General features: G+C 41.5%; 1 protein-coding gene across 5 annotated transcripts in view; it reads left to right on the top strand.

The window, feature by feature from the left end:
• Positions 1–23,448, top strand: part of SLX4 (SLX4 structure-specific endonuclease subunit) — a 147,279-nt gene that overhangs the window by 107,179 nt on the left and 16,652 nt on the right. For all 5 annotated transcript variants that reach the window (XM_033963782.1, XM_033963783.1, XM_033963781.1 and 2 more), the window contains one exon: positions 12,155–12,257. In XM_033963782.1, the coding sequence (XP_033819673.1) occupies positions 12,155–12,257 (103 nt within the window). The remainder of the gene's footprint in view (positions 1–12,154; positions 12,258–23,448) is intronic.

Below are 23,448 nucleotides of genomic sequence, written 5' to 3'. Positions count from 1 at the left end.
TCACACATTCAGCAGAGTCCCACAGGCCCACCCTCATCCCCTGCATCCTAGTGAAGTAAGTACGATGGAGCAATTTAAATTGAAGCTCCTGCAAGTTAGCACTGCGGGCCCCTCTGACTATATTAGCAAAACAGGTTTTAAGTGCCCCTGGTGTAATCTCCTCTCCCAGTTCCAATGACCATTTAGATGTCAGAGTTATCTGTGTATCTATCCACTCGGCACGCGCCGTCCTATAACAAAAGGACAAAAAATTAAGGGCGACAGGGAGAGATAGAAAAGTCTGATCCACCTTCAGGAAATGTCCACCTTCTAGGCGGCGGCGAAGGTTGTCCAGATAGTAGTGGTGCAGCTGTAAGCATGCAAAAAAGGGCATGCGAGGCACGGTCCAGGTGGTGTGGAACATATCATATGAGGGGATAGGTGACGTGAGGGATCCCACCATTAGACACAAGGCCCAAGCAGCTGTTAGTACCAAACCTGTCTCCAACTCCCTTAGGCGCCCCCATCCATGGAATAAAATTAGGGCTCTGACTAAGCATCTGGTAGGCCCAATTACCCTGTCCCTTACCATTCCTATGCCTCCACCAAAGCAGCGCCTTCCATAAGGGGGTGTGAGCCAAACCGAATAGAGTCCAAGACGAGGACAGCACCACTGTGGACACACCAAACAGGCCAATGCTGCATACAGAGCCATCCAAGAATCAAAAAGTCCAACAGGAGCAAACCGGGGTTCGGCAGTAAAGAGCTCGTATAGCCACCGCATATGAGCAGCAACATTGTATAAGCGAAGATCAGGCAAAGCTAGCCCACCCCCTCACGATTCTGCGTTAGTTTCCACCAACCAATGCGCACTCGGAGAGTGCCAGCCCAGAAGACATACCGACCCTGAAGGTCAGTAATAATCCTATGTGGTTCTGCCATTACAGCCTTGTTGATAAGAATAGCAACTCCCCTTTGTCTAGAGTTATAGGAGGAGTGCGCAGCCTCACCTACCTAATCCTGCACCAACTTCTTATGTTCACTAGTGGTAAGTTGGGTTTCCTGTATGAATGCTACTGACACCTTCTCCTGCTTCAAGAAGGAGAGCACCTTCTTTCGCTTGATTGGGGAATGAAGGCCAGCGACATTCATGGTAATGTAAGTCAAATCAGCCATAGTCATAAGAGTTGCAGCAAATAAGCAGCATAAGGCTTCCCCAGTGGGCCTCCCAGCTGAGCTCCCAGGAAAAGGAACAGAAACAACCCCAGTTGCCAAGGGGCACCCACCCTCCCCACACCCAAGCCCCCCCACCACAAACCATCCAGCCATCCAAACCCCCACCACATTTGAAATCGCACACACACACACACCAATCATCACCCACCACCAAATGACACACCCCTCAACCCTCCGAACCCCCTCCCCCTGGACAGTCCCAAAGTGCTACCCCCACCCAACTCCCTACCCACCCCAAAAACCACCAGATAAAAAACATCCCCAGTAACCCTCCCCCCCTTGAGAAAATACATAAAGCAGTAAACCCCACAGCCGAAACGACCCACGAAGGAAGCAGTGGGACCGTTGGATGACCATGGAATAAAGGGAGTGCTAAAAGAGGACAAAACCATCGCCGACAAACTGAACACATTTTTTGTGTCTGTATTTACGGAGGAGGATATACACAACATACCGGAACCCGAGAGGCTATACGCTGGAAACGAAGACGGGAAACTGACAGGGTTGACGGTCAGTCTAGAAGAGGTATGCAGGCAGATTGATAGGCTTAAGAGCGATAAATCTCTGGGACCAGATGGCATCCATCCGAGGGTTATCAAGGAACTGAAAGGGACTATAGCTGAACTGCTTCAACTAATAGCCAATCTGTCGATCAAATAGGAAAGATTCCGGAAGACTGGAAGGTGGCGAATGTTACACCAATCTTCAAAAAAGGTTTGAGGGGAGATCCGGGAAACTACAGACCGGTGAGTCTGACCTCAGTACAGGGAAAGATGGTAGAGACGCTGATAAAGTACTGCATCATTGATCACTTTGACAGACACGATCTGATGAGGACCAGCCAGCACGGCTTCAGCAAAGGAAGATCTTGCTTGACGAATTTGCTGCACTTCTCTGAGGGAGTAAACAGGCAGATTGACAAGGGTGACCCAGTCGACATTGTATATCTGGATTTTCAGAAGGCGTTCGACAAGGTTCTGCATTAATGGCTACTTCAGAAAATTGCGAGCCATGGAATAGAGGATGAAATACTCATGTGGATTAAAAACTGTCTGGTGGATAGGAAACGGAGAGTGGGGGTAAATAGACAATACTTGGACTGGAAGAGCGTCACTAGTGGGGTGCCGCAGGGCTCGGTGCTTGGACCCATGCTCTTCAACATATTTATAAATGATCTGGAAATTGGTACGATGAGCGAGGTGATTAAATTTGCGGATGATATGAAGTTATTCAGAGTAGTGAAGACGCAGGGGGACTGCGAAGATATGCAATGTGACATAACCATGCTCGAAAAATGGGCAGCGATATGGCAAATGAGGTTCAACGTGGATAAGTGTAAGGTGATGCATGTCTGTAATAAAAATCTCATACATGAATACAGAATGCCCGGGGTGATACTTGGAGAGACCCCCTAGGAAAGAGACTTGAGAGTACTGGTCGACAAGTCGATGATGCCGTCTGTGCAATATGTGGCGGCGGCGAAAATGCTAGGAATGATTAAGAAGGGGATCATGAACAGATCAGAGAAGGTTATCATGCCGCTGTACCAGGCCATGGTGCACCCTCACCTGGAGTACTGCATCCAGCACTGGTCGCCGTACATGAAGAAGGATACGGTACTACTCGAAAGGGTCCAAAGTAGAGCGACTAAAATGGTTAAGGGGCTGGAGGAGTTGCCGTACAGTGAGAGATTAGAGAAACTGGGCCTCTAATCCCTTAAAAAGAGGAGATTGAGAGGGGACATGACTGAAACATTCAAGATACTGAAGGGAATAGACTTTGTAGATAAAGATAAATTGTTCACCCTCTCCAAGGTAGGGAAAACGAAAGGGCACTCTCTAAAGTTAAAAGGGGATAGATTCCGTACAAATATAAAGAAGTTCTTCTTCACCCAGAGAGTGGTAGAGAACTGGAACGCTCTTCTGGAGTCTGTTATAGGGGAGAACACCCTCCAGGGATTTAAGACAAAGTTGGACAGGTTCCTGCTGAACCGGAACGTATACAGGTAAGGCTGGTCTCGGTTGGAGCGCTGGTCCTTGACCTAGGGGCCGCCGCGTGAGTGGACTGTTGGGCACGATAGACCACAAGTCTGACCCAGCAGTGGCAATTCTTATGTTCTTATCATGTAGCTGATTTATTTATTTATTCATTCAGTTTTCTATACTGTTCTCCCAGGGGAGCTTAGAGCGATTTACATGATGCTTTGTATGATCTTTTCAGAGTCATGAGCAAAATGTCTGCTTATTCCATTTCCTCCTGCAGGATGCTGTGGTTCATACTCCTTCCTTCCTTTGTCCAAGGTTTGTGCTTCCTCCCTTCCTTCTGTGTCCCAATGTGACCCTACTTCTCTCTTTCTGTGCCAAAGCGCCCCTCTTCCTCCCTTCCATGTCCCAACACATCCCTCTGTGCTGTGTCCTAAATTTGTGCTTCACTCTCTCCCTTGGGTTTTTACCTCCTCTGGCCATCTCTCTCCTCCCAGCTGCACTTGTTTTCACAAAGCTAAGGCTGACTCTGAAGTCTCCCATCTGACGTCGAAAGGAAGGTTTCCAGGTCAGCTTTGTGAAAAGAAGTGCAGCTGGGAGGAAGGAGCTGGTCAGACAAGGTAAACACCCGCTGAAGGGAGGGAGGCATGAATTTGGCACACAACACAGAGGGAGAGAAGAATAACAAGGGACATGGAATGGAGGAAGAGGGTCATGTTGAGACAGGAAGGGATGAAGGGTGCATTGGTGCAGGAAGGGAGCAGCAGACCCTGGTTCGTAAGTACGAGTCCGACATAAGTTTGATGTTCTTAACCCAGGGACTGCCTATACTTTATAGTGCCCAAAAGAGTCTCAGAAGACTGAAGGCCGATTCTAGACCTTAAAGCAATCTAGACCTTAAAGCACCAAGGGCTGGTATTTCTAGAAGACCAGACTGACCGAGGTGACCATGGTATGTAGATCTGGTCTGTCTGCAAAGGGACCAAGGTCTCAGACTTCCATGTCATCCAAGACTGCTCACACAAGGCCATTTGTCCTGTAGAATCTGGAATGCTTTGGTTAAGGCATGGCTCTTGAATGTGTGACACTAACGCGCCAAGGCCTGGAAGTGTTTCCAAGCTTGGTGTGCTCAGGAGTGAGGACTCTAACTCGTCTCTGATATCCGTAGTAATTGCCTTCCTGCAGGAAGGACTGGAAAAAGACCTACTTTTTTACTTCTTGAAAGTTCAGATTGAGGAGCTTTCGTGTTTTGGGACCAAGGTTAATAAGAGCACCATAGCCACAATTCCAGATATGGCCAGGTTTGTGAAGAGCACTTTGTGCCTACGTCCTCCAGTACGACAATCTTTTCTGGCATGGAGTCTTAATCTGGTCCTGTAGGTGCTAGCCAGAGCACCCTATGAACCTCCAGAGCAAGCTTCACTGATGGTTCTTACAGTTAAAATGGTGTTTTAGGTGGCAATAATTTCAGCTTGACGGTGTCAGAATTGCAGGCATTATTGTGCAGCGATCCTCAGAATTTCGTATTCAGGCTTAGAACTATGTACAGTTCCATCCTTTTTGCCTAAAGTAGTCTCCAACTTTCATATCGATTAGAAAGTGTGGTTGCCTGCCTTCACGCCTTCGGGATTGAGGAAAAGTGATAAAGTAGTGAAATTATTGGATGTGCACAGAGTGTTACAGTATCAGGAGGTTAGAAACGAATTTCGACTGTCAGATCATCTCTTTGTACTGGTGGGTGCTGTCTGGAAAGGCCGACCTGCCTTGAAACCGACCATTTCAAGATGGATCTGTATGGTCATTTCTTCAGTCTATATTGGAAGTAGAAAGCCTATATCCGTACAGGCGCACTCCACTAGGAGTGGCTTCCTCATGGGCGGAATCTTCAGTGGTGTCTCCAGAAGAAATCTGAAGAGCAACCACAGGGCCCTCTCTCCATATGTTTATGAAGTTTTACAGGGTGGACTTAGAAGCCAAAAGGTCTCCGCATTTGGATCATCCATTCTGTTAGCAGGCTTATCTGTCCCTCCCTAAACTCAGGGGTCTACTTTGATATGTTCCACAGATTCAGGAATAATGTGTCTGTCTTCTAGAAAGAAGATTACCAAGGTAAGAACCTAATCGTTCCATACTGACCAGGGACTAGAAAGAAAGCCAATTCCAAAATTGAAATCTCAAAAGTTATGAAAAATTGTGTATACTAACTGAAGAACCTCAGCTTCCTCCCCCCTCCCCCCCCAGTACTACAACATTTTGTGATGTGGTCTGGATACTTTACAGTATATTTGAAATGAAAAAAATAAACTGGATGTATTGTTTTAGTAGAAATTAGTTCAGAAAAGTTCAATATTTGAATGACATACCAACACCTCCTATCCTATCCATCCCAGTTTGCTTGGGACTCAAAGTAATGGTCCTGATATTTGTTTGCCTCATGGAGCAGACACTTTTACAGCAAACCAGCAAAAGGGAAAATATTTAAACAATAGAAACACAGAGTAATAGAAGAGCATCTTATAGATTAATTAAAAATTAAAAGATAACTCAGAAAAGTTTAAGCTATATTAGCTGTGGAGTCAGTCGGAAGCAATTTTGGATGGAATCAGATTCAGTGAAAATGTACTCACTCTGACTTCAACTTCAAAATGGAAAAAAAAGCATTAAGAGATGTCATGGGATTAGAGGTTGATGTTAGGGTTTATGCTGACGATCGGGTTTTGGTTTTGGGATTTTTGTTGATGATTTTGTAATGGTCATCTTAAATTTGTCTCAAATTTGCAGCACTGTATGGAGACTATTCAATTTTGGATGAAAGCTAATCGATTAGCTTTAAATTTAGCAAAAACTGAAATTATGCTTATTAGTCAAACAGTAGTAAAATAGAGGAGTTGGAGTTGAAGATTTGATGTAGCAACTCCACAGCCTTGGTCTGTATATTGAATGAAATGCAAAGCCCCTAACAGATGACACAGATGACACAGAGGACTTTAACCTTTACATAAAATATCAACCATGATCAAATAACTTAATATAGAAGAAAAAGAGGATAGGAATTTGAATTAGAGCAGGCAAAGAACCTGGTACAGAGTATTTAGAGAAGTTGAGATATTCTTAAAATTACCAAGCTGCAGACCAAATTCCGCCAGTAAATAGAATTTACTACCTACCTTTATCTTCAAAAATGACCCGGAAAGTGCCTACAAATAGGGAAGGGAATTCTGAAAATTGTCTAGAAGCACAGAAGGAATAACTAATTGAAGATATTCTTTAGATTTAATTAATTTGACTGACTTTCTCAAGAGTTTTCAATGTGAGGTGTTGGAAAGATCAATATTATTGGTGGTGGTTTTATTCGAGTAAGATATGAACAATTTAGTAAGACTGTATTTTAGAAAAACAAAGGAACTCTTCTGTCACCAGAAGATTTGGATCTTTCCAGATGTAATGAAAAAAACCTCAGGATAGTAGAAAATTTTTCCATCATATAGACAAGTTAAAGATATTGGTGCTTCTTTCTTGTTATCTTACCCCTGTAAATGTTTAGTAAAATATTTAGGGGTTAAGTATGTTTTCTGTCAACCTGATCAATTGAAGGGCTTTTTGGACATGAAGAACATCTCCATAAGTACTACAGGTACAGGATGAAGTAATTGAGCAGGGAATTATTATGTTAATATCCTTTCCTAATTATGGGGTCCTTTTATTAAGGTGCGCTGATTTGATAAGGTGGTATATCAAATTTTTAAATAAACCGAAACCTGAAACCCCTATATTTGCTTTTAATAAGAGGCTTCAGTTTATCCTTTGTTTAATCCACCCCCTCTACTTAATTGGGATCCAGTTAAGAGCTTGATTTTTCTTTTATATAAGGTGAAAAGTCAGTATTATAGTTTATTACTGAAAGCTCTCTTTTTTTCTTCAAACAAGTGTTTACTTTTGTGTATATTTGCACAGTTATAAATAGTTAGGTGGCACTGACTCATGTTTGAGTCCTAGTGACTTGAATTATAGATCTAAAAAGAAATTGGTTTTGTGCTAGTCCAGTAAGGTCTTCCAGTGTCATCCCCATGGTTGTTTTCAATGTGTATAGCCATCCGATTGTAGGTTGCCCTCTTCGCCTGGTTCCTTCGTTCTTCCCAAACATGATATCCTTCTCTAATGATGATTATTTATTTATTTGTAGCATTTATATACCACTTATAACCTAAGTGGTGTACATTCAGATACTCAAGCATTTTTCCCTATCTGTCCTGGCAGGCTCATGCACCTGGGGCAATGAGGGATTAAGTGACTTGCCCAAGGTCACATGATCTTTCTCTTCTGATAGTATGATCAAATTAAGACAATCATAACATCATCATTTTGGCTTCAAGTGACATAGTCGGCTTGATCTCTTCCAGAATCAATTTGTTAGTTCTTCTCCAACACCAAAACTTAAATGAGTAAATTTTCTTTCTGTCTTGTTTTCGTAGTGTCCAGCTTTCGCATCTGTAATTGACCATTGAGTAAATGAGTGCATGGACATGTCTGATCTTTGTTTGGAGTGTTATTTCCTTGCCTTTGAATACTTTGTCGAGAATCTTCATTAAAGAGCGACCAAGTGCTATTCTGCGGAGTATTTCTTCCTTGCTAGTTGCTTCTTTGTTTGCAAAAAAGCCCAGCAGATTGAAATCCTTTACAAATTCTCTGTTCTGTTACCTTTGAGCTCAAATCATTTTCCATGTTCATGATCTTCGTCTTGTTTACATTTAGTTTTTATTCCATGTTATGACTTTCGGCTTTAACTTTTCTCAGTAGATACAACATGTCTTCTTTGCTGTTGGTGACGAGAGTTTTATCTGCATAGCGCAGATGATACATGTAATCTTTCATATTTAAAAGTGTGTTTTTGGCTAGTCTTTTGTGGGTGTGCTGAGAGGTCCTGGGTTCAGTTCACTCAAAGAGATACAGCAGGAAGTAAATTAATGACAATGATAGCCAAGAGCATTCTACTGCTGGACGTTTAAACAATGCCTAAATTTTAGACGTCCTTTACAGAATGTGGTCCTTAGGGTCTATCTGCATTAACATTCCAGAGTCAGAATGTTTTATATAATATCCCAGAGATCTTTGCTGATCTTCTGGATAGGCCCTCTCACATGTTGACAAGCAGCATTCAGTAATATAAGGCTGACAATACAATCAAGCTGCAGTGATCCCCAGAACACTTAAATAACTAGTTGAAATTATCACAGTGCTAATGGCATTTATCTTTCAGAAAGTATGGAGGAGCAGTAAAGATATGATAAACCTATAAACTAGAAAAATACAGTTTTAGTATAATATGATGGTGAAGGAGGAGAGAAAACAGCAGCTACTATTGGGGCTCTCCTTTCTGCTGCTATTCATGTATCTCTGGTCTAAGTTTGCACTCAGAGAAAAAGAAAAATGAATAGTCCTTGCAGTTAGGAAACCAGCATTCATTGAGATCAGCATCCTAAGTCTGATAGTAGCCTGTCTGGGTTGATTGAAAGAACTTAGCAGATCCAAATAGGAAAGCCCTTTCCCTATTGCTCACTTCCAGAAGTCTGAAGTGGAGATGTCTTTATGAATCTGTCCTCAGAAACTAGTTGAGGCTTTGTTTAAACTGAGCTTTGCTATTAGCTTGGACACCATTCACTAATCTTTTAAGAAACTGCTAAAGACCTCTCTATTTGTGAGATTCTTCCTTTCTTGATCAATTATTTATTTATTCCATTTTCTATACCGTTCTCCCAGGGGAGCTCAGAACGGTTTACATGAATTTGTTCAGGTATTAAGCATTTTTCCCTGTCTGTCCCGGCAGGCTCATAATCTGTCTAATGTACCTGGGGCAATGGGGGGATTAAGTGACTTGCCAAGTCACAAGGAGTAGCCACAAGGGTTTGAACCCAAAATCTTAGGGTGCTAAGGCTGTAGCTTTAACCACTGCGCAAGCACCACAGTCTCCTCACTAGGAGCTAATAGAGCATCCCTATATCATTTGAAGATAGGCTGACGATGTTTACTGATGTTTTTACTGGATAATAATGCATTAATTTGTAATGTAATGTTTGTTACTTTTATGTATGTATTAATTGTTACCTGCTTAGTTGATAAGCGGAATAGAAATTTTTAAAATAAATAACTATTGTCCTACTGAGAAAAATACATTTTTAAAATGAAATTTAAATCTGCTACTTGCTAGTTTTATGGAATATCATCTAGTCCTGGTATTGTTTGATAAAGTAACTTGTACTATTCTATTCCATCAGCTTGTTCTATACCACTCATGATTTTGTAAACATCCAACACATCTGCTTTCAACACAGCTAGTCCTACCAATGAGTAACCCTGTGTTTCACATATGGCCCTATTTTTTTGTCTCAATTTTCAACTTCTATTAACTTATACAAATGAGGCCCCACAGGAAATCTTTGCACATGGCCACACATCTCTCCACATTTACTTTAGGCTGCCCATGTTAGAGACTGCTCTTCTATAAAGTAAAAAAAGGTATAAAAGGAACAGGAGAAAAGAAGAGCAACCTAATTGAAAGCAGGCCTAAGTGATGGTGAGAGGGAAGTGAAGGGGAAATGATTCCAGGAATCAGTTGGAGGTGAGTAGCTAGTTCAGTTGTTCTGCAGGGCATATGTGTCAGGCTCCCTCAAGCATGGAATTTCTGGTACTGGTAACTCTTCACATCTTCCTCAGTGAAGTCCGAGGCAGAGAATTCATTTAATCTCTCCGCTATGGCCTTGTCTTCCCTGAGAGCCCGTTTTATCCCTCGGTCGTCTAGCGGTCCAACCGATTCTCTTCCCAGCTTCTTGCTTTTAATATGCCTAAAAAAGTTTTTACTGTGTGTTTTTGCTTCCAGCACAATCTTCTTTTCAAAATCGCTCTTTGCCTTCCTTATTAGCGCCTCACATTTGACTTGATATTCCTTGTGTTGTTTACAATTATTTTCAGTCGGATCCTTCTTTCACTTTCTAAAGGATTTTCTTTTAGCTATTCATAATAAATCTGGCTGCCGTTTGATCTTCCTTCCTCCTTTTTTAATACATAGAATATATCTAGTCTGTGCTTCCAGGAAAGTATTTTTTTTAAAAACATCCACGCCTGATGTATATTTTTGACCTTTGCTACTGCACCTTTAAGTTTCTTTTTTACCATTCTCCTCGTGTTATCATACTCTCCTTTTTTAAAGTTAAGTGCTGTTGTATTGGATTTCCTTTATGAACTTATTCCAGGAATCATATAAAATGTGCTCTACTAAGAACTAGATCTAGAATTGCTTCACTTCTTGTCATTTCCTGAACCAGCTGCTCCATAATGTGGTCCTTGATTTCATCAAGGAATTTTATCTCTCTAGCATGCCCTGATGATATATTTACCCAGCCAATATTGGGGTGGTTGAAATCGCTCATTATTACTATGTTACTCAGTTTGTTAGCCTCTCTAATTTCTGATAACATTTCAGCATCTGTCCATTCATCCTGGTCAGATGGACGGTAGTACACTCCTATCACTATCCTTTTCCCCCTTACACATGGAATTTCTACCCATAGGGATTCCAAGGTGTTTTTCTGCTCCTCTATAATTTTTAGTCCGTTCAATTCAAGGCCCTCCTTAACATATAACGCTATGCCTCTATTGATTCAATCTACCCTATTACTACGATATAACTTGTACCCCAGTATGACAGTCTCCCATTGGTTATCTTCCTTCCACCAGGTTTCAGAGATGCTTATTACATCTTATCTTTTCATTTAGTGCAATATATTCTAACTCTCCCATCTTGTTTCTTAGGCTTCTGGCATTTGCATACAGACATTTCAAACAGTGTTTGTCATATCTATTTACAATTTGCTCAACAGTTGGCATAGCTAATTTGCAATCTTATAGCCTGTTCTGAATTTAAGAAAACCTGGTCTTCTGCAGCCTGTATTGAAATCTTACTATCAGGATGTTCGGTCTTCCCTTTTATGATATCTTTTAAAGATACTTTGTCCTGAACCATGCTCTTTTGATTGAGTGTTGGCCTTCCCCCATCTGTGCTTGAGCTATGCCTTCCTAAGTATGGTAGCACCATGGATCAATACAGAGGCATTTCTTTATTTTTTCTCCAGACCAGTTAGATACGTGGGTTTTTCTCTTTTACCAGCAGATGGAGACAGAAGAATATAAATGCATGTGTCTAAATTGGTGTAGAGAATAGATAAGGAAATAATACCTCTGTATTGATCCATGGTACAAGCCCAGAAAATTTCTAAGGGTTTACACTTTAGAAATGATTAGTAGTAGTAGCAGCCAGCAAATGATACTGACCAAATATGTGCTTTTGACTTTCAACCCAATTGTTTTTGCCAAGAGAATTTTTGCCTTGCATTGCATGAATGAATAAATAAATGTCTGTACAATACTGTTACACAGTCAGCTGAGGCACCCCTTTTCAAGTGAAGACAATTTCGGGACACTTGTGGATATCATTAAGATAAGTTTCTGCCATTATTTATGATTTTTGATGGTGGAAACTTTCTTTTGTAATGAATGAAGGGCTTTAGTGAGCTGACATTCAATTATTTTTTATTTTTCTACTTTAAATTTTCACAGAGTATTTTTTAAATTTAAATTATTACTTATACATTAAGTGATAATATATGATGTTTGTGGGATAATATATGATGTTTGCAGTGTGCTCTAGGGTACACAACGACTGTAGATAGACCCAGGTGAACTCCCTAATCATTGAAAGGAGGTTCCCGTGAACTGATTTTTTTGTGAACAAGTCCCAGCTAATGCAATTTTGGATGCGAGGCTGTGTATGTTAAAGTAGAGAACGAGGAGTTGGCCTTTTAGTATTAACTTCTCCTGTTTTTCTATCTGGTTATATATATTGCAATACTGTTATGTGACATTTGCAGAATGTAATATGCAATAATGTCATCTTTCTGCTGTAGATGCTGTCTGCCATAAGAGGAACCAGGTGCCCAAAGTTCCCATCACACCAATGCCATCTTATTCAGACATGGACACACCAAAACTGAAGAAAGAGCTTGACAGGTCAGTCTGTGTTTTGCATTTCTTGTGTCAATATGTTATATAAAAACCAAGACAAGAGGATAGAATAAATCTCCCATAATGCTTTGTGGGGAGGATTACATCACTCTATAATCACCCATCGGTCTGTCTTCATATTAATGGCAGCTGTACCCCGGAATTCGAACTTATCGGGAAATGTGGTAAGGTTGCACACTCTGACCCTTGTTGTTTTCTTTGTTGAAAGAACCATTTGCTGCGAACACATTCAGGGATACAAGGGATATTGTGTGGTGATAAGAGGCATAAGATTAAGCTTTTGCCGATGTTCTTTTGATGTTGACAAATCCTGCACAATCTTTAACACATTTGGTACAGATCTTGGAAAGCTTTGGGGAGGTGTCGGGGTTTAAGGTTAATATGGAGAAATCTGAAATTCTAAATCTCACTGTTGCTTCTCTGGAGATTCATCATTTGAAGGGGAATTTTTCTTTTACATGGTGACTAAATATCTTTGTTACTTAAGGTATTAATCTACCATCTACCTTGAAGGATTTATATAAATATGATTACCACCCCAAAAAAATTTGGGGAGGGTGTTAAGACTTGGAGTGATGCCATGGTCTTAATTTGTCATGGGTGGGTAGAATCTCTGCTGTGAAGATGATGGTACTGACTAAATTATTATATCTTTTTATGGTGCTTCCTATAACAGTCCCTAAGACATTTTTTGCTACTTTCAATCGGAAAGCCCCCTGGGGTAAAGAAGAAGAGTTTGCTTCAAACCAAAAGCAGGGGTGAAATGCCAGTACCAAATTTCCACTTATATTACTTAGCAGTACAGCTGCATATTTTGGTTTATTGAATCTGTAGATCTCTTAAGTTGAGCATCAATTGGTTTCCTTGACCCCATTGTGGGCTATCCCATGGCTGCCAGAGCCACAATTACAACTCTTAATTGGGATATCCACTCCCCTGATGAAGACACTTTTATGGACTTGGTTGGCTCTGCATAGGTGCTTGTTTCCAGACAGGCATTATGTTCATCTTACTGTGATTATGTATGTGCCTGACTTGCCTACAGAGTTGAATTGGGCAGCATATTCACATTGAGCTAAAAACTAATTGTGTATGCTGTCCCAATTATGGAAAGATGATGGAATGAGCTCTTGGGATGATTTACAGGAGGAATATGGCCTTTTGGAGAAGGATTCCTTTTGTTATATATAACTTCGTCATCTTCTTTTTGTAAATGCCAGGGAGGACTTAGAACTTTCTGAAATATGACTAAAGCAAGTGTTAAAAGTGGGTCCTCATAGAAGATCCATTACTAGACTATGTCATGCTTTATTCAGGACTAATCCTATTCAAAGTTGTTTACAATCTTGGGAGCGAGAGCAGGAATTGGGGTCAATCCTATGATTTTAAAACCTAGCAATTTGTCTTTGGAAATTTGTTTAAAGTATCAATTGCAAGTAGTATGAACAAAAATGAGCATAAGATATGTATCGGAGGAATTACACGCCAGAATGATTGTTTAAGATCTGTGCTTCCGGTTCTTCTCAGTGTTGGTGAGATTATGGAGAACTGGGACCCTTCTACTACATATGGTGGAGCTGTAGTGAAGTGCAAATGTTCTGGTCTTCAGTTGGGCAAACCTGTATCTCCTTGAGGCTAAATATTGACTTTTACATGCGAGACCACCACATATTTCAAAAGATCACTATAAATTGGTGAAATTCTTTTTTGTGGTGGGGAAACTTCTCATTCCATCATATTGGAAACAAAGTCGACTTCCATCTGCTGATCATTTTCTGCGTAAATGTGATACTTTGTGTTTGATGATGAAACTTATTGCATAAAATGTAGGATATCTATATCCAATGGAGAGGCATTTTTTAGGCCTCCTCTACACTGGACAATGACTTAACATTATTGATAAGTTCACTGCTTAAATTTGATGCTTGGTGGACAGCCTGTCCTCCTTCCCCACCCCCCTTTTTTTTGGGTGGTAGGGTCGGGTATGGGAGATCTGATATTATATTGCAGCTATCTTTGGATGTATATTATCTTGTTACACTTTTGGTTTTTGTAAAATGACATTTGATGAATAAAATTTAAATGCCTTAAAAAAAAAAAAAGGGCAAAGATTCCTTAAAAAGAGCAGATATTCAGCACACTATTGGAGTGTTATCTCTTGTCCTTTTTCTTAATACTTATATTCCAACACTTCAGGTTAAATGTTGTATACATTTTTCTCAAACACAATTTTTGGGTTATTGTTAATTGTTGGGAGTAATAATTGGAGTAATAACTTATTTTATTAAACACATTCAAACACTGTTCTGAGAGCATTAGAAGAGTCTTGTGGAGAGCAAAAAGCCACAAAAGATAAACCAAAGGAACCCCTACCACCCTCACTGCCAACCTGCTATTATACTGACTTATAGAAACGGATGAAAACGCATGACTAGAAATCAACTGCGAAATGATCAATGACCTTGTACTTCAACTACAGGAGCCAGAAGTCAATACAAAAAGGAAACCGCTGTAAAAGCGCTGGGTTTTTATCTTTATTGTGACACAAGCGCCTAACAGCTACAGCCACATGTGACGCGCACCTATGACGGGTGCATATATTGTGCACCAATAAGGCATGCCCACGATATCTGTGCCTATGACGTTGCTTTTCCCGGCACATGTGCACGTTTGCACCTTTCCGTGTACTATTCTGCAAACCTCTTTTGCATGCGTGGATCTTCGAGAATGACTTGTCTTTTTGAAAACATTACATTTGCAGCCGCGATAGTGGCCTGTCGGAGTTTACTGGCCCTCAGTGTGTTTGTTTCTTACGTGCAGTTCAATAGGATACATGTACCTACAATCAAAAATGCATTCCTTAAGAAACCCCTTGTCCTTTTTAAATACAATACAATACTGTGTCTCATATACCGCAGTTTTCTGCTAGGAATCAATGCAGTTTGCAATAAGATTTGGATCAAGTCCTTAAGTTATATTGCTAGCATGATCATTAGTTTAGGAGGAGAGTGGTGGGTTCAAAGAGAAGGAGTAAGCCTTTAATTTGAGTTAGTTCCCTCACTTTGAAAATAAAACTGGAGTAATGTATCCTGTGCATTATACTTTGGGCGTTCATCTCAGTAGTGGTATGTGTGCAGTACACTGTATGAGGTGATATATAAGTGCACAAACCAATTTTAGATTGCATTTCTCACAACCCACTGTTTTAATGTCACCTTAGTAATATTAGCTTTTAAGAGATCTCCTGTCTCACCATACTGCAATTTTCTTCCACCAATCAGTCATACTCGCCCTGGTCTTTTTGAAAAAATGAAAATGCATCTGAGCCTGTGCCTCCAAACTCAGCTGCCACTTAATGATTCATATGTATCTTCTCTCAAAGAGGTTGAAGGCAAGTTAGTCACGTTATGGCATAATTGTAAGTAGGCAAAGTGATCTCTAGGACATATATAAAATTCACTCTGCAGGTTCTGAAAAGATTTAATTTTGTCTTCATTGTGTATAACCTGAAAAGAAAATGTAATTCCATTATCCACCCATGTTTTAAAAACTTATTAGAACTCCAGGGGCATGCAAAAGACAACTGAAATGTAAAGGCTCATCTATCTGAGATGAGCAGAAGTGATTAACATTGCAAAACCAATCACTTAAATGCCCTACTCTGCATGCCAAGTTATATGATCACAAGCCACATAACACTAAACCTATTGCTATTAATTTTAATAAAGTTTTATAGGGAATCCTTGCTTTTTCCACTTGCCTTAAATATGTTATGAAAATGTGAATCTGCTGCAGATCTCTCCAGGAAAGATTGATAGTATCTGAAATCGCGGTATTATCAGTATATTATGCAGGTAGATTCAGCTCTTAAGGGAAACTGGAAATGGCTGCTACTTGGATTTATCATGGAAACATGATGGCAGATAAAGGCCAAAAGGCCCATCTAGTCTTCCATCTCCATCTGCAGTAACCATTATCTCTTTCTCTCTCTGAGACATTCTATGTGCCTATCCCACGCCTTCTTGAATTCAGTCATAGTCTCTGTCTCCACCACTTCTTCGGCCCTTTCTGTAAAAAAAATATTTCCTTTGATTACTCCAGAGCCTATCACCTCTTAACTTCATCCTATGCCCTCTCATTCCAGAGCTTCCTTTCAATTGAAAGAAACTTGACTCATGCGCATTTACGCCACGTAGGTATTTAAACATCTCTCAAGAAAAAACAAAGTAATCCCAAAATTTAACTACAAAATATTACTCACCAGAGATGGGTTACACTTCCCCGATAACCATTTCACAAACCAGTGAAGAAAAAGCCTCAAAAATTTCAATGCAGCAGTAAACAACTTCAATACTGTTTAAAGTCCAAGCTGCTTATGTACCATCACTGGCAAAAAACTCCACCACCACTGAAATGTAATTATCAAAAGGGTAATATACCCATCACTGTGCACAGGAAAAGCAAAAAAGTTTTACTTAGCTTGGGACCATGGTCTAAAACGCCATGCTGTGCTGGTAGAAAATGTCTGGTCAGACTGTAGATGAAAACACCATGGCACCATTTAGATGTACAATCCAGAATCCATACCCAATCCTCCAAGTGCCTTGTTTCGCCTCTCAAAGGGTTCCTCAGGGAATGTATCAGTTGGAAAACTCCACTCCTCTTCTGTGCACACCGGCACAAGAAACGCCCCTTGCTAAAAAGGAACTGCAGGATCCAACTTCCAGTAGCACTTCCAGGTTACAGTGTCATAGCAACAGCCGAAAAACGGCTGCCATTCGTCCATAGGCAGAAAGATCAGGAACATCTGGCCTATGATGCAAACAGTCGCATGTTTTCAGGATCAAGAGTGTAAGATTGCTTATACACGTAATAGGAATTTAAATGATATCTTGTGCAAGGCTGACGTTTGGACTGTCCAGGAGGAGGGGGAGGTGTGTCATTTTCGTTGTGGAAAGTGTGCAGCTTGTGGTGTTATGCAAGAGGACACGGCTGCACAAGTTCCTGGCAGAAGAGTGGTGAAATTGAGCTCTTTTACAACATGTGAAACAAGAGGAGTGATGTATGGGATGACATGCCCTTGCGGGCTAACCTATATTGGTCACACGGCCAGATGTTTCAAGACTCGGTTATTTGAACACCGGTCCAATACCGGTCACAAAAAAGAAGTTGACATCCTGACCCGCCATTGTGCAAAAGAACAGCATGATTTTGATGATTTTGTGTGTTTTGTGCTAGAACACATTCCTGTTACCCCACAGAGGGGCAATGTGAAGAGGCTTTTGTACCAGCATGACCAGCGCTGGATTTTCTTTTTGGATACTATTTGGCCTAATAGCCTTAATCAGTGGGTGGCATTCTTTGGATGAGTGACAGTTTGAAGAATGAATGGCAGTTGTATGGACGAATGGCAGCCTTTTGATAATTACATTTCAGTGGTGGTGGAGTTTTTTGCCAGTGATAGTACATAAGCAGCTTGGACTTTAAACAGTATTGAAGTTGTTTACTGCTGCATTGAAATTTTTGAGGCTTTTTCTCCACTGGCTTGTGAAATGGTTATCGGGGGAGTGTAACCATAATAACATAAGAACTGCCTTCTCCGGATAAGACCCATGGTCCATTGAATCCGGTGATCCGCACACGCAGAGGCCCAGTCAGGTGTACACCTGATGTAGTTTCAGTCACCCATATCCCTTTATGCCTCTCGTAAGGAGATGTGCATCTAATTTACTTTTGAATCTTAGAACTGTGGATTCTGTAATAACCTCCTCTGGGAGAGCATTCCAGGTGTCCACCACTCGCTGCGTGAAGTAGAACTTCCTGACATTTGTCGTGGACTTGTCACCCTTTAGCTTCAGTCATGTCCTCTTGTCCATGTCACGTTGGACAATGTAAATAATTTATTTTCCTGTTCTATCTTGTCATTGCCTTTCAGTATTTTGAAAGTCTCAGTCATGTCCCCTCGCAGTCTCCTCTTCTCAAGGGAAAACAGTCCCAGTTTCTTGAGTTGTTCCTCATATTTCAAGTTCTCCATACCATTTTTTAGCTTCGTTGCTCGTCTCTGCACCCTCTCCAGCATTTTTATATCCTTCTTTAGGTTGGGAGACCAATGTTGGACACAGTATTCCAAGTGTGGTCTGACCATTGCCCTATAAAGCGGCATTATAACTTTCTCCGATCTACTCGTGATTCCTTTCTTTATCACGCCTAATATTGTATTTGCTTTCTTTGCCGCTGCCGCACATTGTGCCAACGGTTTCAGGGTCCTATCTATCAGTACACCCAGGTCCTTTTCTTGTTCGCTCTTACCCAGAGTTGCACCTGACATTTTATACTCGTATTCCTCGTTCTTGCTGCCTGGTGAGTAATATTTTGTAGTTAAATTTTGGGATTTAAACGTCTCTATCATATGTCTCCTTCCAAAGTATACAGATTGAGATCTTTAAGTCTGTCCCCATACACACCATTTTAGTAGCCTTCCTCTGGACCGTCTCCATCCTTTTTATATCTTTTTGAAGATGCGGTCTCCAGAATTGTATACAATATTCTAAATGAGGTCTCACCAGAGTCTTATACAGGGACATCAATACATCCTTTTTCCTACTGGCCATACTTCTTCCTAAGTACCCTAGCATCCTTCTAGCTTTCACCGTTACCTTTTCAACTTGTTTGGCCACCTTGAGATCATCACATACAATCACACCCAAATCCCACTCTTCTGTCATGCACTCAGCAATATCGCTTATAAAAATGTTAAAAAGAACAGGTCCAAGAACAGAACCTTGAGGCACACCACTGTTAACATCCCCTTCCTCAGAGCGATCTCCATTGACCACCACCCTCTGTCGTCTTCCATTTAACCAGTTCCTGACCCAGTCCGTCACTTTGGGGACCATCCCAAGACCACTTAGTTTATTAGCCATCTGTGTGGTACACTGTCAAAAGCTTTGCTAAAATCTAAATACACCACATCTAGCACACTCCCTCTAGCCAATTCTCTGGTCACTCAGTTAAAGAAATTGATCAGATTTTTCTGACAAGACCTACCTCTAGTGAATCCATGTTGCCTATGGTCCTTTAATCCACAGGTTTGCAGAAACTTCACTATTTTCTGTTTTAAAAGCATTTCCATTAATTTGCTTACTACAGAAGTCAGACTTACTGGCCTGTATTTCCCTCTTCTTCCCTATTTCCACTTTTGTGTAGAGGGACCACATCTATCCTTCTCCAGTCCTCCGGTACCACTCTTGACTCTAGAGAAGCATTGCAAAGGTCAGTCAGTGGAGACACCAGAACTTTCCTAAGTTCCTTCATAACCCTCAGATGTACACCATCCAGCCCCATCCCTTTGTCTACCTTTATTTTAGCTAGCTCCTCACGAACACTACCCTCTGAAAAGCCAAATTCAGATGCTGTACATTGAGGCCATAAAGATTAATTCAATTTGTTGGGATATGTAAACCCAAATATTTTAATAAATCTTGGGCCCATCTTTTCCCAAAGTGGTTATACCGATTTCAAGTGCTTCCCCTCTTACTGTCCCTAGCCCATAGGGTTCAACTTACTAGAGGGATTCAACGATATGTTTTGGGGGGGGGGGAACCCTGTATGACCTTTGCTATTCTTTGCCTTCCTAAAGATAAGGGAGGATTTGGATTGTTAAATATTCATTGGTATGCGATGGCCTGCCAAATGAGGCATATTAATGATTGGTTTCAGGGTACCTCTTATTTCTCTGTTACTGACTTAGAATTGTCACTGTTATCCCCTTATCATATTAGTTATTTTCTACATGTCATAATACCGACCCTCCGCTCTGCAGTGGCACATTATCCTATATTTGCCCCTGTGAAGCGGACATGGCGCTGGGTGTGTGGTTGTCTGAAACTGTCGCATAAGATTTCTCCTTTTCTCTCACTTCAGGGAAATGGGGATTTTCTACTGGGAATGCAATCTGTCTCTTTTCAGCGGTGGACCACCTCTGGTTTATGATATGTTTTCCAACTGTTTACTGAAGGGGGTCAATTGGTCTCCTTTGCTTCTTTGCAACGTACATTTGGACTCTGGCACGGATGTTTTTGCATATTTACAAGTCAGACATTATGTTCGCTCCCTACCTGCTTGTCACTTGACGGACGCTTGTCAGGAGGCACTTTCAGAGATGTTTAGTTTATCAGCACAACAACTGATTCCTCTCTGTTTTCATCATGTGGGTATTCGAGACTGTCAACCAGGCCCAAATTTTACTATATTAGCTGCTGCTTGGGCAGAGGATCTCCAGTGTGAGCTTTCCACTCGTCAGGTACAGCAAGTGGTGAAAAACTTCAGGAAAGTGTCCACTAATATAATTCACTGGGAATTGCAGCTTAAGTTTGTACTCCGCCTTTATATATCACCCATGTGAGCCTATCAGATGGGCATCACCCAGGTACATCAATGCCCGAAATGTACTCAATTGCACGCTTCGCTGGGACATATGTTCTGGTCTTGCCCTAGTATTCTTCAGTTTTGGCAGCACTTGGGTCTCTACACCACATCTCTCTTGGGTAGACGGTGGACTCCGACTCCCAGAGCACTATTTGGTTTCTATACTATTGCTTCTCCCAAGCCCAAAGGACTTTCAGAGTTTGTGGCTAAAGTAATGTTACTGGGCAAGAAGGCAATTTTGTTTCAATGGTTGACAAGCGAACCCCCGACTTACAGTCAATGGAGCTCAGTGATGATCATACATTCTTCATTGGAGAGGCGGCATTTTTCAGACTTGGACTCTGGCCTGGGGCGCAGATTCTGTTTGATATGAGAACGTTTTTGGTTGAGTCTTACTCCTCTAGCCAGAAGTCGACTATTGAACTTATAATTTGACTGTGCTTTTATTTCCCGTCCTCACTATAAAGAGCACGAATGGTATTATAAAAAAAGGGGCCCATCCCATACACTCATAGGACCGCAAACAAAATTCTCCACTGCACCCGATCGAAGGCCTTGGCGACATCGAAACTGATAAGCAAAGAGAGAATCCCATCAACTTTCACCTTTTCTAATGCCAACAGTATCCTGCGAATATTCTTGGATACTGGTTGGGCTCTCACAAAGCCCACCTGCTGTCCCGACACCAAAGACGGCAGAACCCGTGCCAATTGATTTGCCAAAACATTTGTCAGAAGTTTAGCCTCAAAATTCAACAATGAAATAGGTCGGTAGGACTCTGACAACGTAGGATCCCTGCCTGGCTTTGGGAACACCATGATCTGCGTGGAGTTGAGATATCGCAGCCAAAAGCCCTTGGCCACCCCTAAGTTAAAAATCTCAGCAAGGAGAGGAGCAATCTTGGTAACCAACACTTTATAAAACTCCGCTCGAGTCTATCACCTCTTAACTCCATCCTCTCATTCCAGAGTTTCCTTTCAAATGAAATGAAACATGAGCTCATATTGTAGTGTTTTTTGCCTTCCACAAAATCCACGTGAAAGTGTTTATTATTGATAGGAGCTCTCTTTGATACAGCTGCGGGCTGCGTCTATCTTCCAGAAGCACACAGACAGAAACTGTGTGCCCAGATTTGTTTGTAGAACAGTCTGCTCCTTAGGCGTGGGACTATCTTCAGGTCCTGGCTGCCATGTTGGATATGGTTCTTTGGGCAAGGCACATGTGTCCTCTACAGCATGCCTTACTCTCTCACTAGTCTCCGCACAGGGATGCTTTACAGACCTGTCTTCTCTGGACTCTGAAGGCTCAGGACAGCATGGATTGGTGGCTTCTCCTGCAGTCGCTCTGCAGGGGCGTTCCACTGCAGATTGCCTTCTGAATCATGGTGATCCCGGATGCCAGCCTGTGGGGCTGGGGAGCCTACTGCAATCGTTGTCCCATCTAGGGATGTTGGATACCCTCTCAAAGGAAATGGTCAATCAACCGGTTGGACCTGAGAGCCATTCAGCTGGCTGTGGTGCGATTGTAGAAGACTGGAAAGTGCCCTGTTTAGAGTTCATGTCAGAAATGGCCCGATGCTCATACTCCGCCAGGTAGATCATTTGAGTCCGCCAATGGGACACCATGGGAGTATGCGGAGTCAGCAAGCATTGGAGAATGGTTTTAAGTCCCATAAAAATAGCTTTTTGGATGAAGGCAGCAGCACCTGGTCGAGCAGGAGCCAAGGAAAGTTTCAAAGTAAAGAGAAAGGTGTCTGTGGGTACCCAAGTGCAATTCCACAAAGATTTAATCTGGAAACAGAGACAGCTCCAGTATGCCTGGACATAGCCAGAACATATGTCCCAGGGTAGCATTGGGAGCAGCACATTTAGGGCAACGATCAGTAGAGCTGATGTGTGCTTTGTAGGCTCTGGCAGGTGCAAAGTAAGCTCGAACCAGGAATTTATAATACCGTTCTCGCTCCACTGCTGTGACCAGTAGGTGAGTCCCGAGCTTGATACTCCGCTTCAGCATGGTGGCAGGAATGTGCATCTGTAAATCCTGAGTCCATTTTGTCTCCAAGGTCTCATAATCCAGATCACCAGCGAGCTCCTGCAAGAAAGGTGATGAAAATGTAACGGAGTGGGGACCTGTGCAGTCAAACAAAGAGACTCCGATGGTTTCTCCTGAGTCTCTTCAGTCAGAGATACTGCACCAGGTTGATACTATAGGGAATGAAACCTAATTGGAGGAAAAGATCTCAGACATACCTATTAAGGGGATCATGTGAAGTTCACTCCAAAATATCAAGGTAGTAAATATCCATCATAAATCAAAAAATCTTCAACCTACCAATATTTAATAAACTTAATAGTGGTGTACTTTTTATAATTTTTCAAAATTTTCTTTAAAAATTCATCTTGGCATGCAAGTTGGATGAACCAAATAACTTATGTATAAGCTGAATTATATAGCATGGACATTCATACAAAATTTTTGGCAAAAGCAAGTGCAAGAAAAACCAACACTTATCTTAAGTTAGTAGACCATCGCAGTGTTCTACTGCACAGAAAACGGAGACAATGCTCCCTGGTATCAAGCTGAAATCTCTGCTTGATACAGTCAAGTTCAATAGTACTCGACGGGTCCCGTTTCACCCTTTTAGCCGGGCTTTATCAAGAAACGAGTTGTATGGTGTGGTAGTCCAAGTGGGAGAATGTCCCGTGGGCTCGAAATTGATGTGTATAGTCCCATTCGAGAGGATGGAGCA

Source organism: Geotrypetes seraphini, chromosome 11 (assembly GCF_902459505.1).
Source record: "Geotrypetes seraphini chromosome 11, aGeoSer1.1, whole genome shotgun sequence".
NCBI lineage: Eukaryota > Metazoa > Chordata > Amphibia > Gymnophiona > Dermophiidae > Geotrypetes > Geotrypetes seraphini.
Note: the sequence above shows the minus strand (reverse complement) of the source record. Positions and strands in the feature narration are given on the sequence as shown.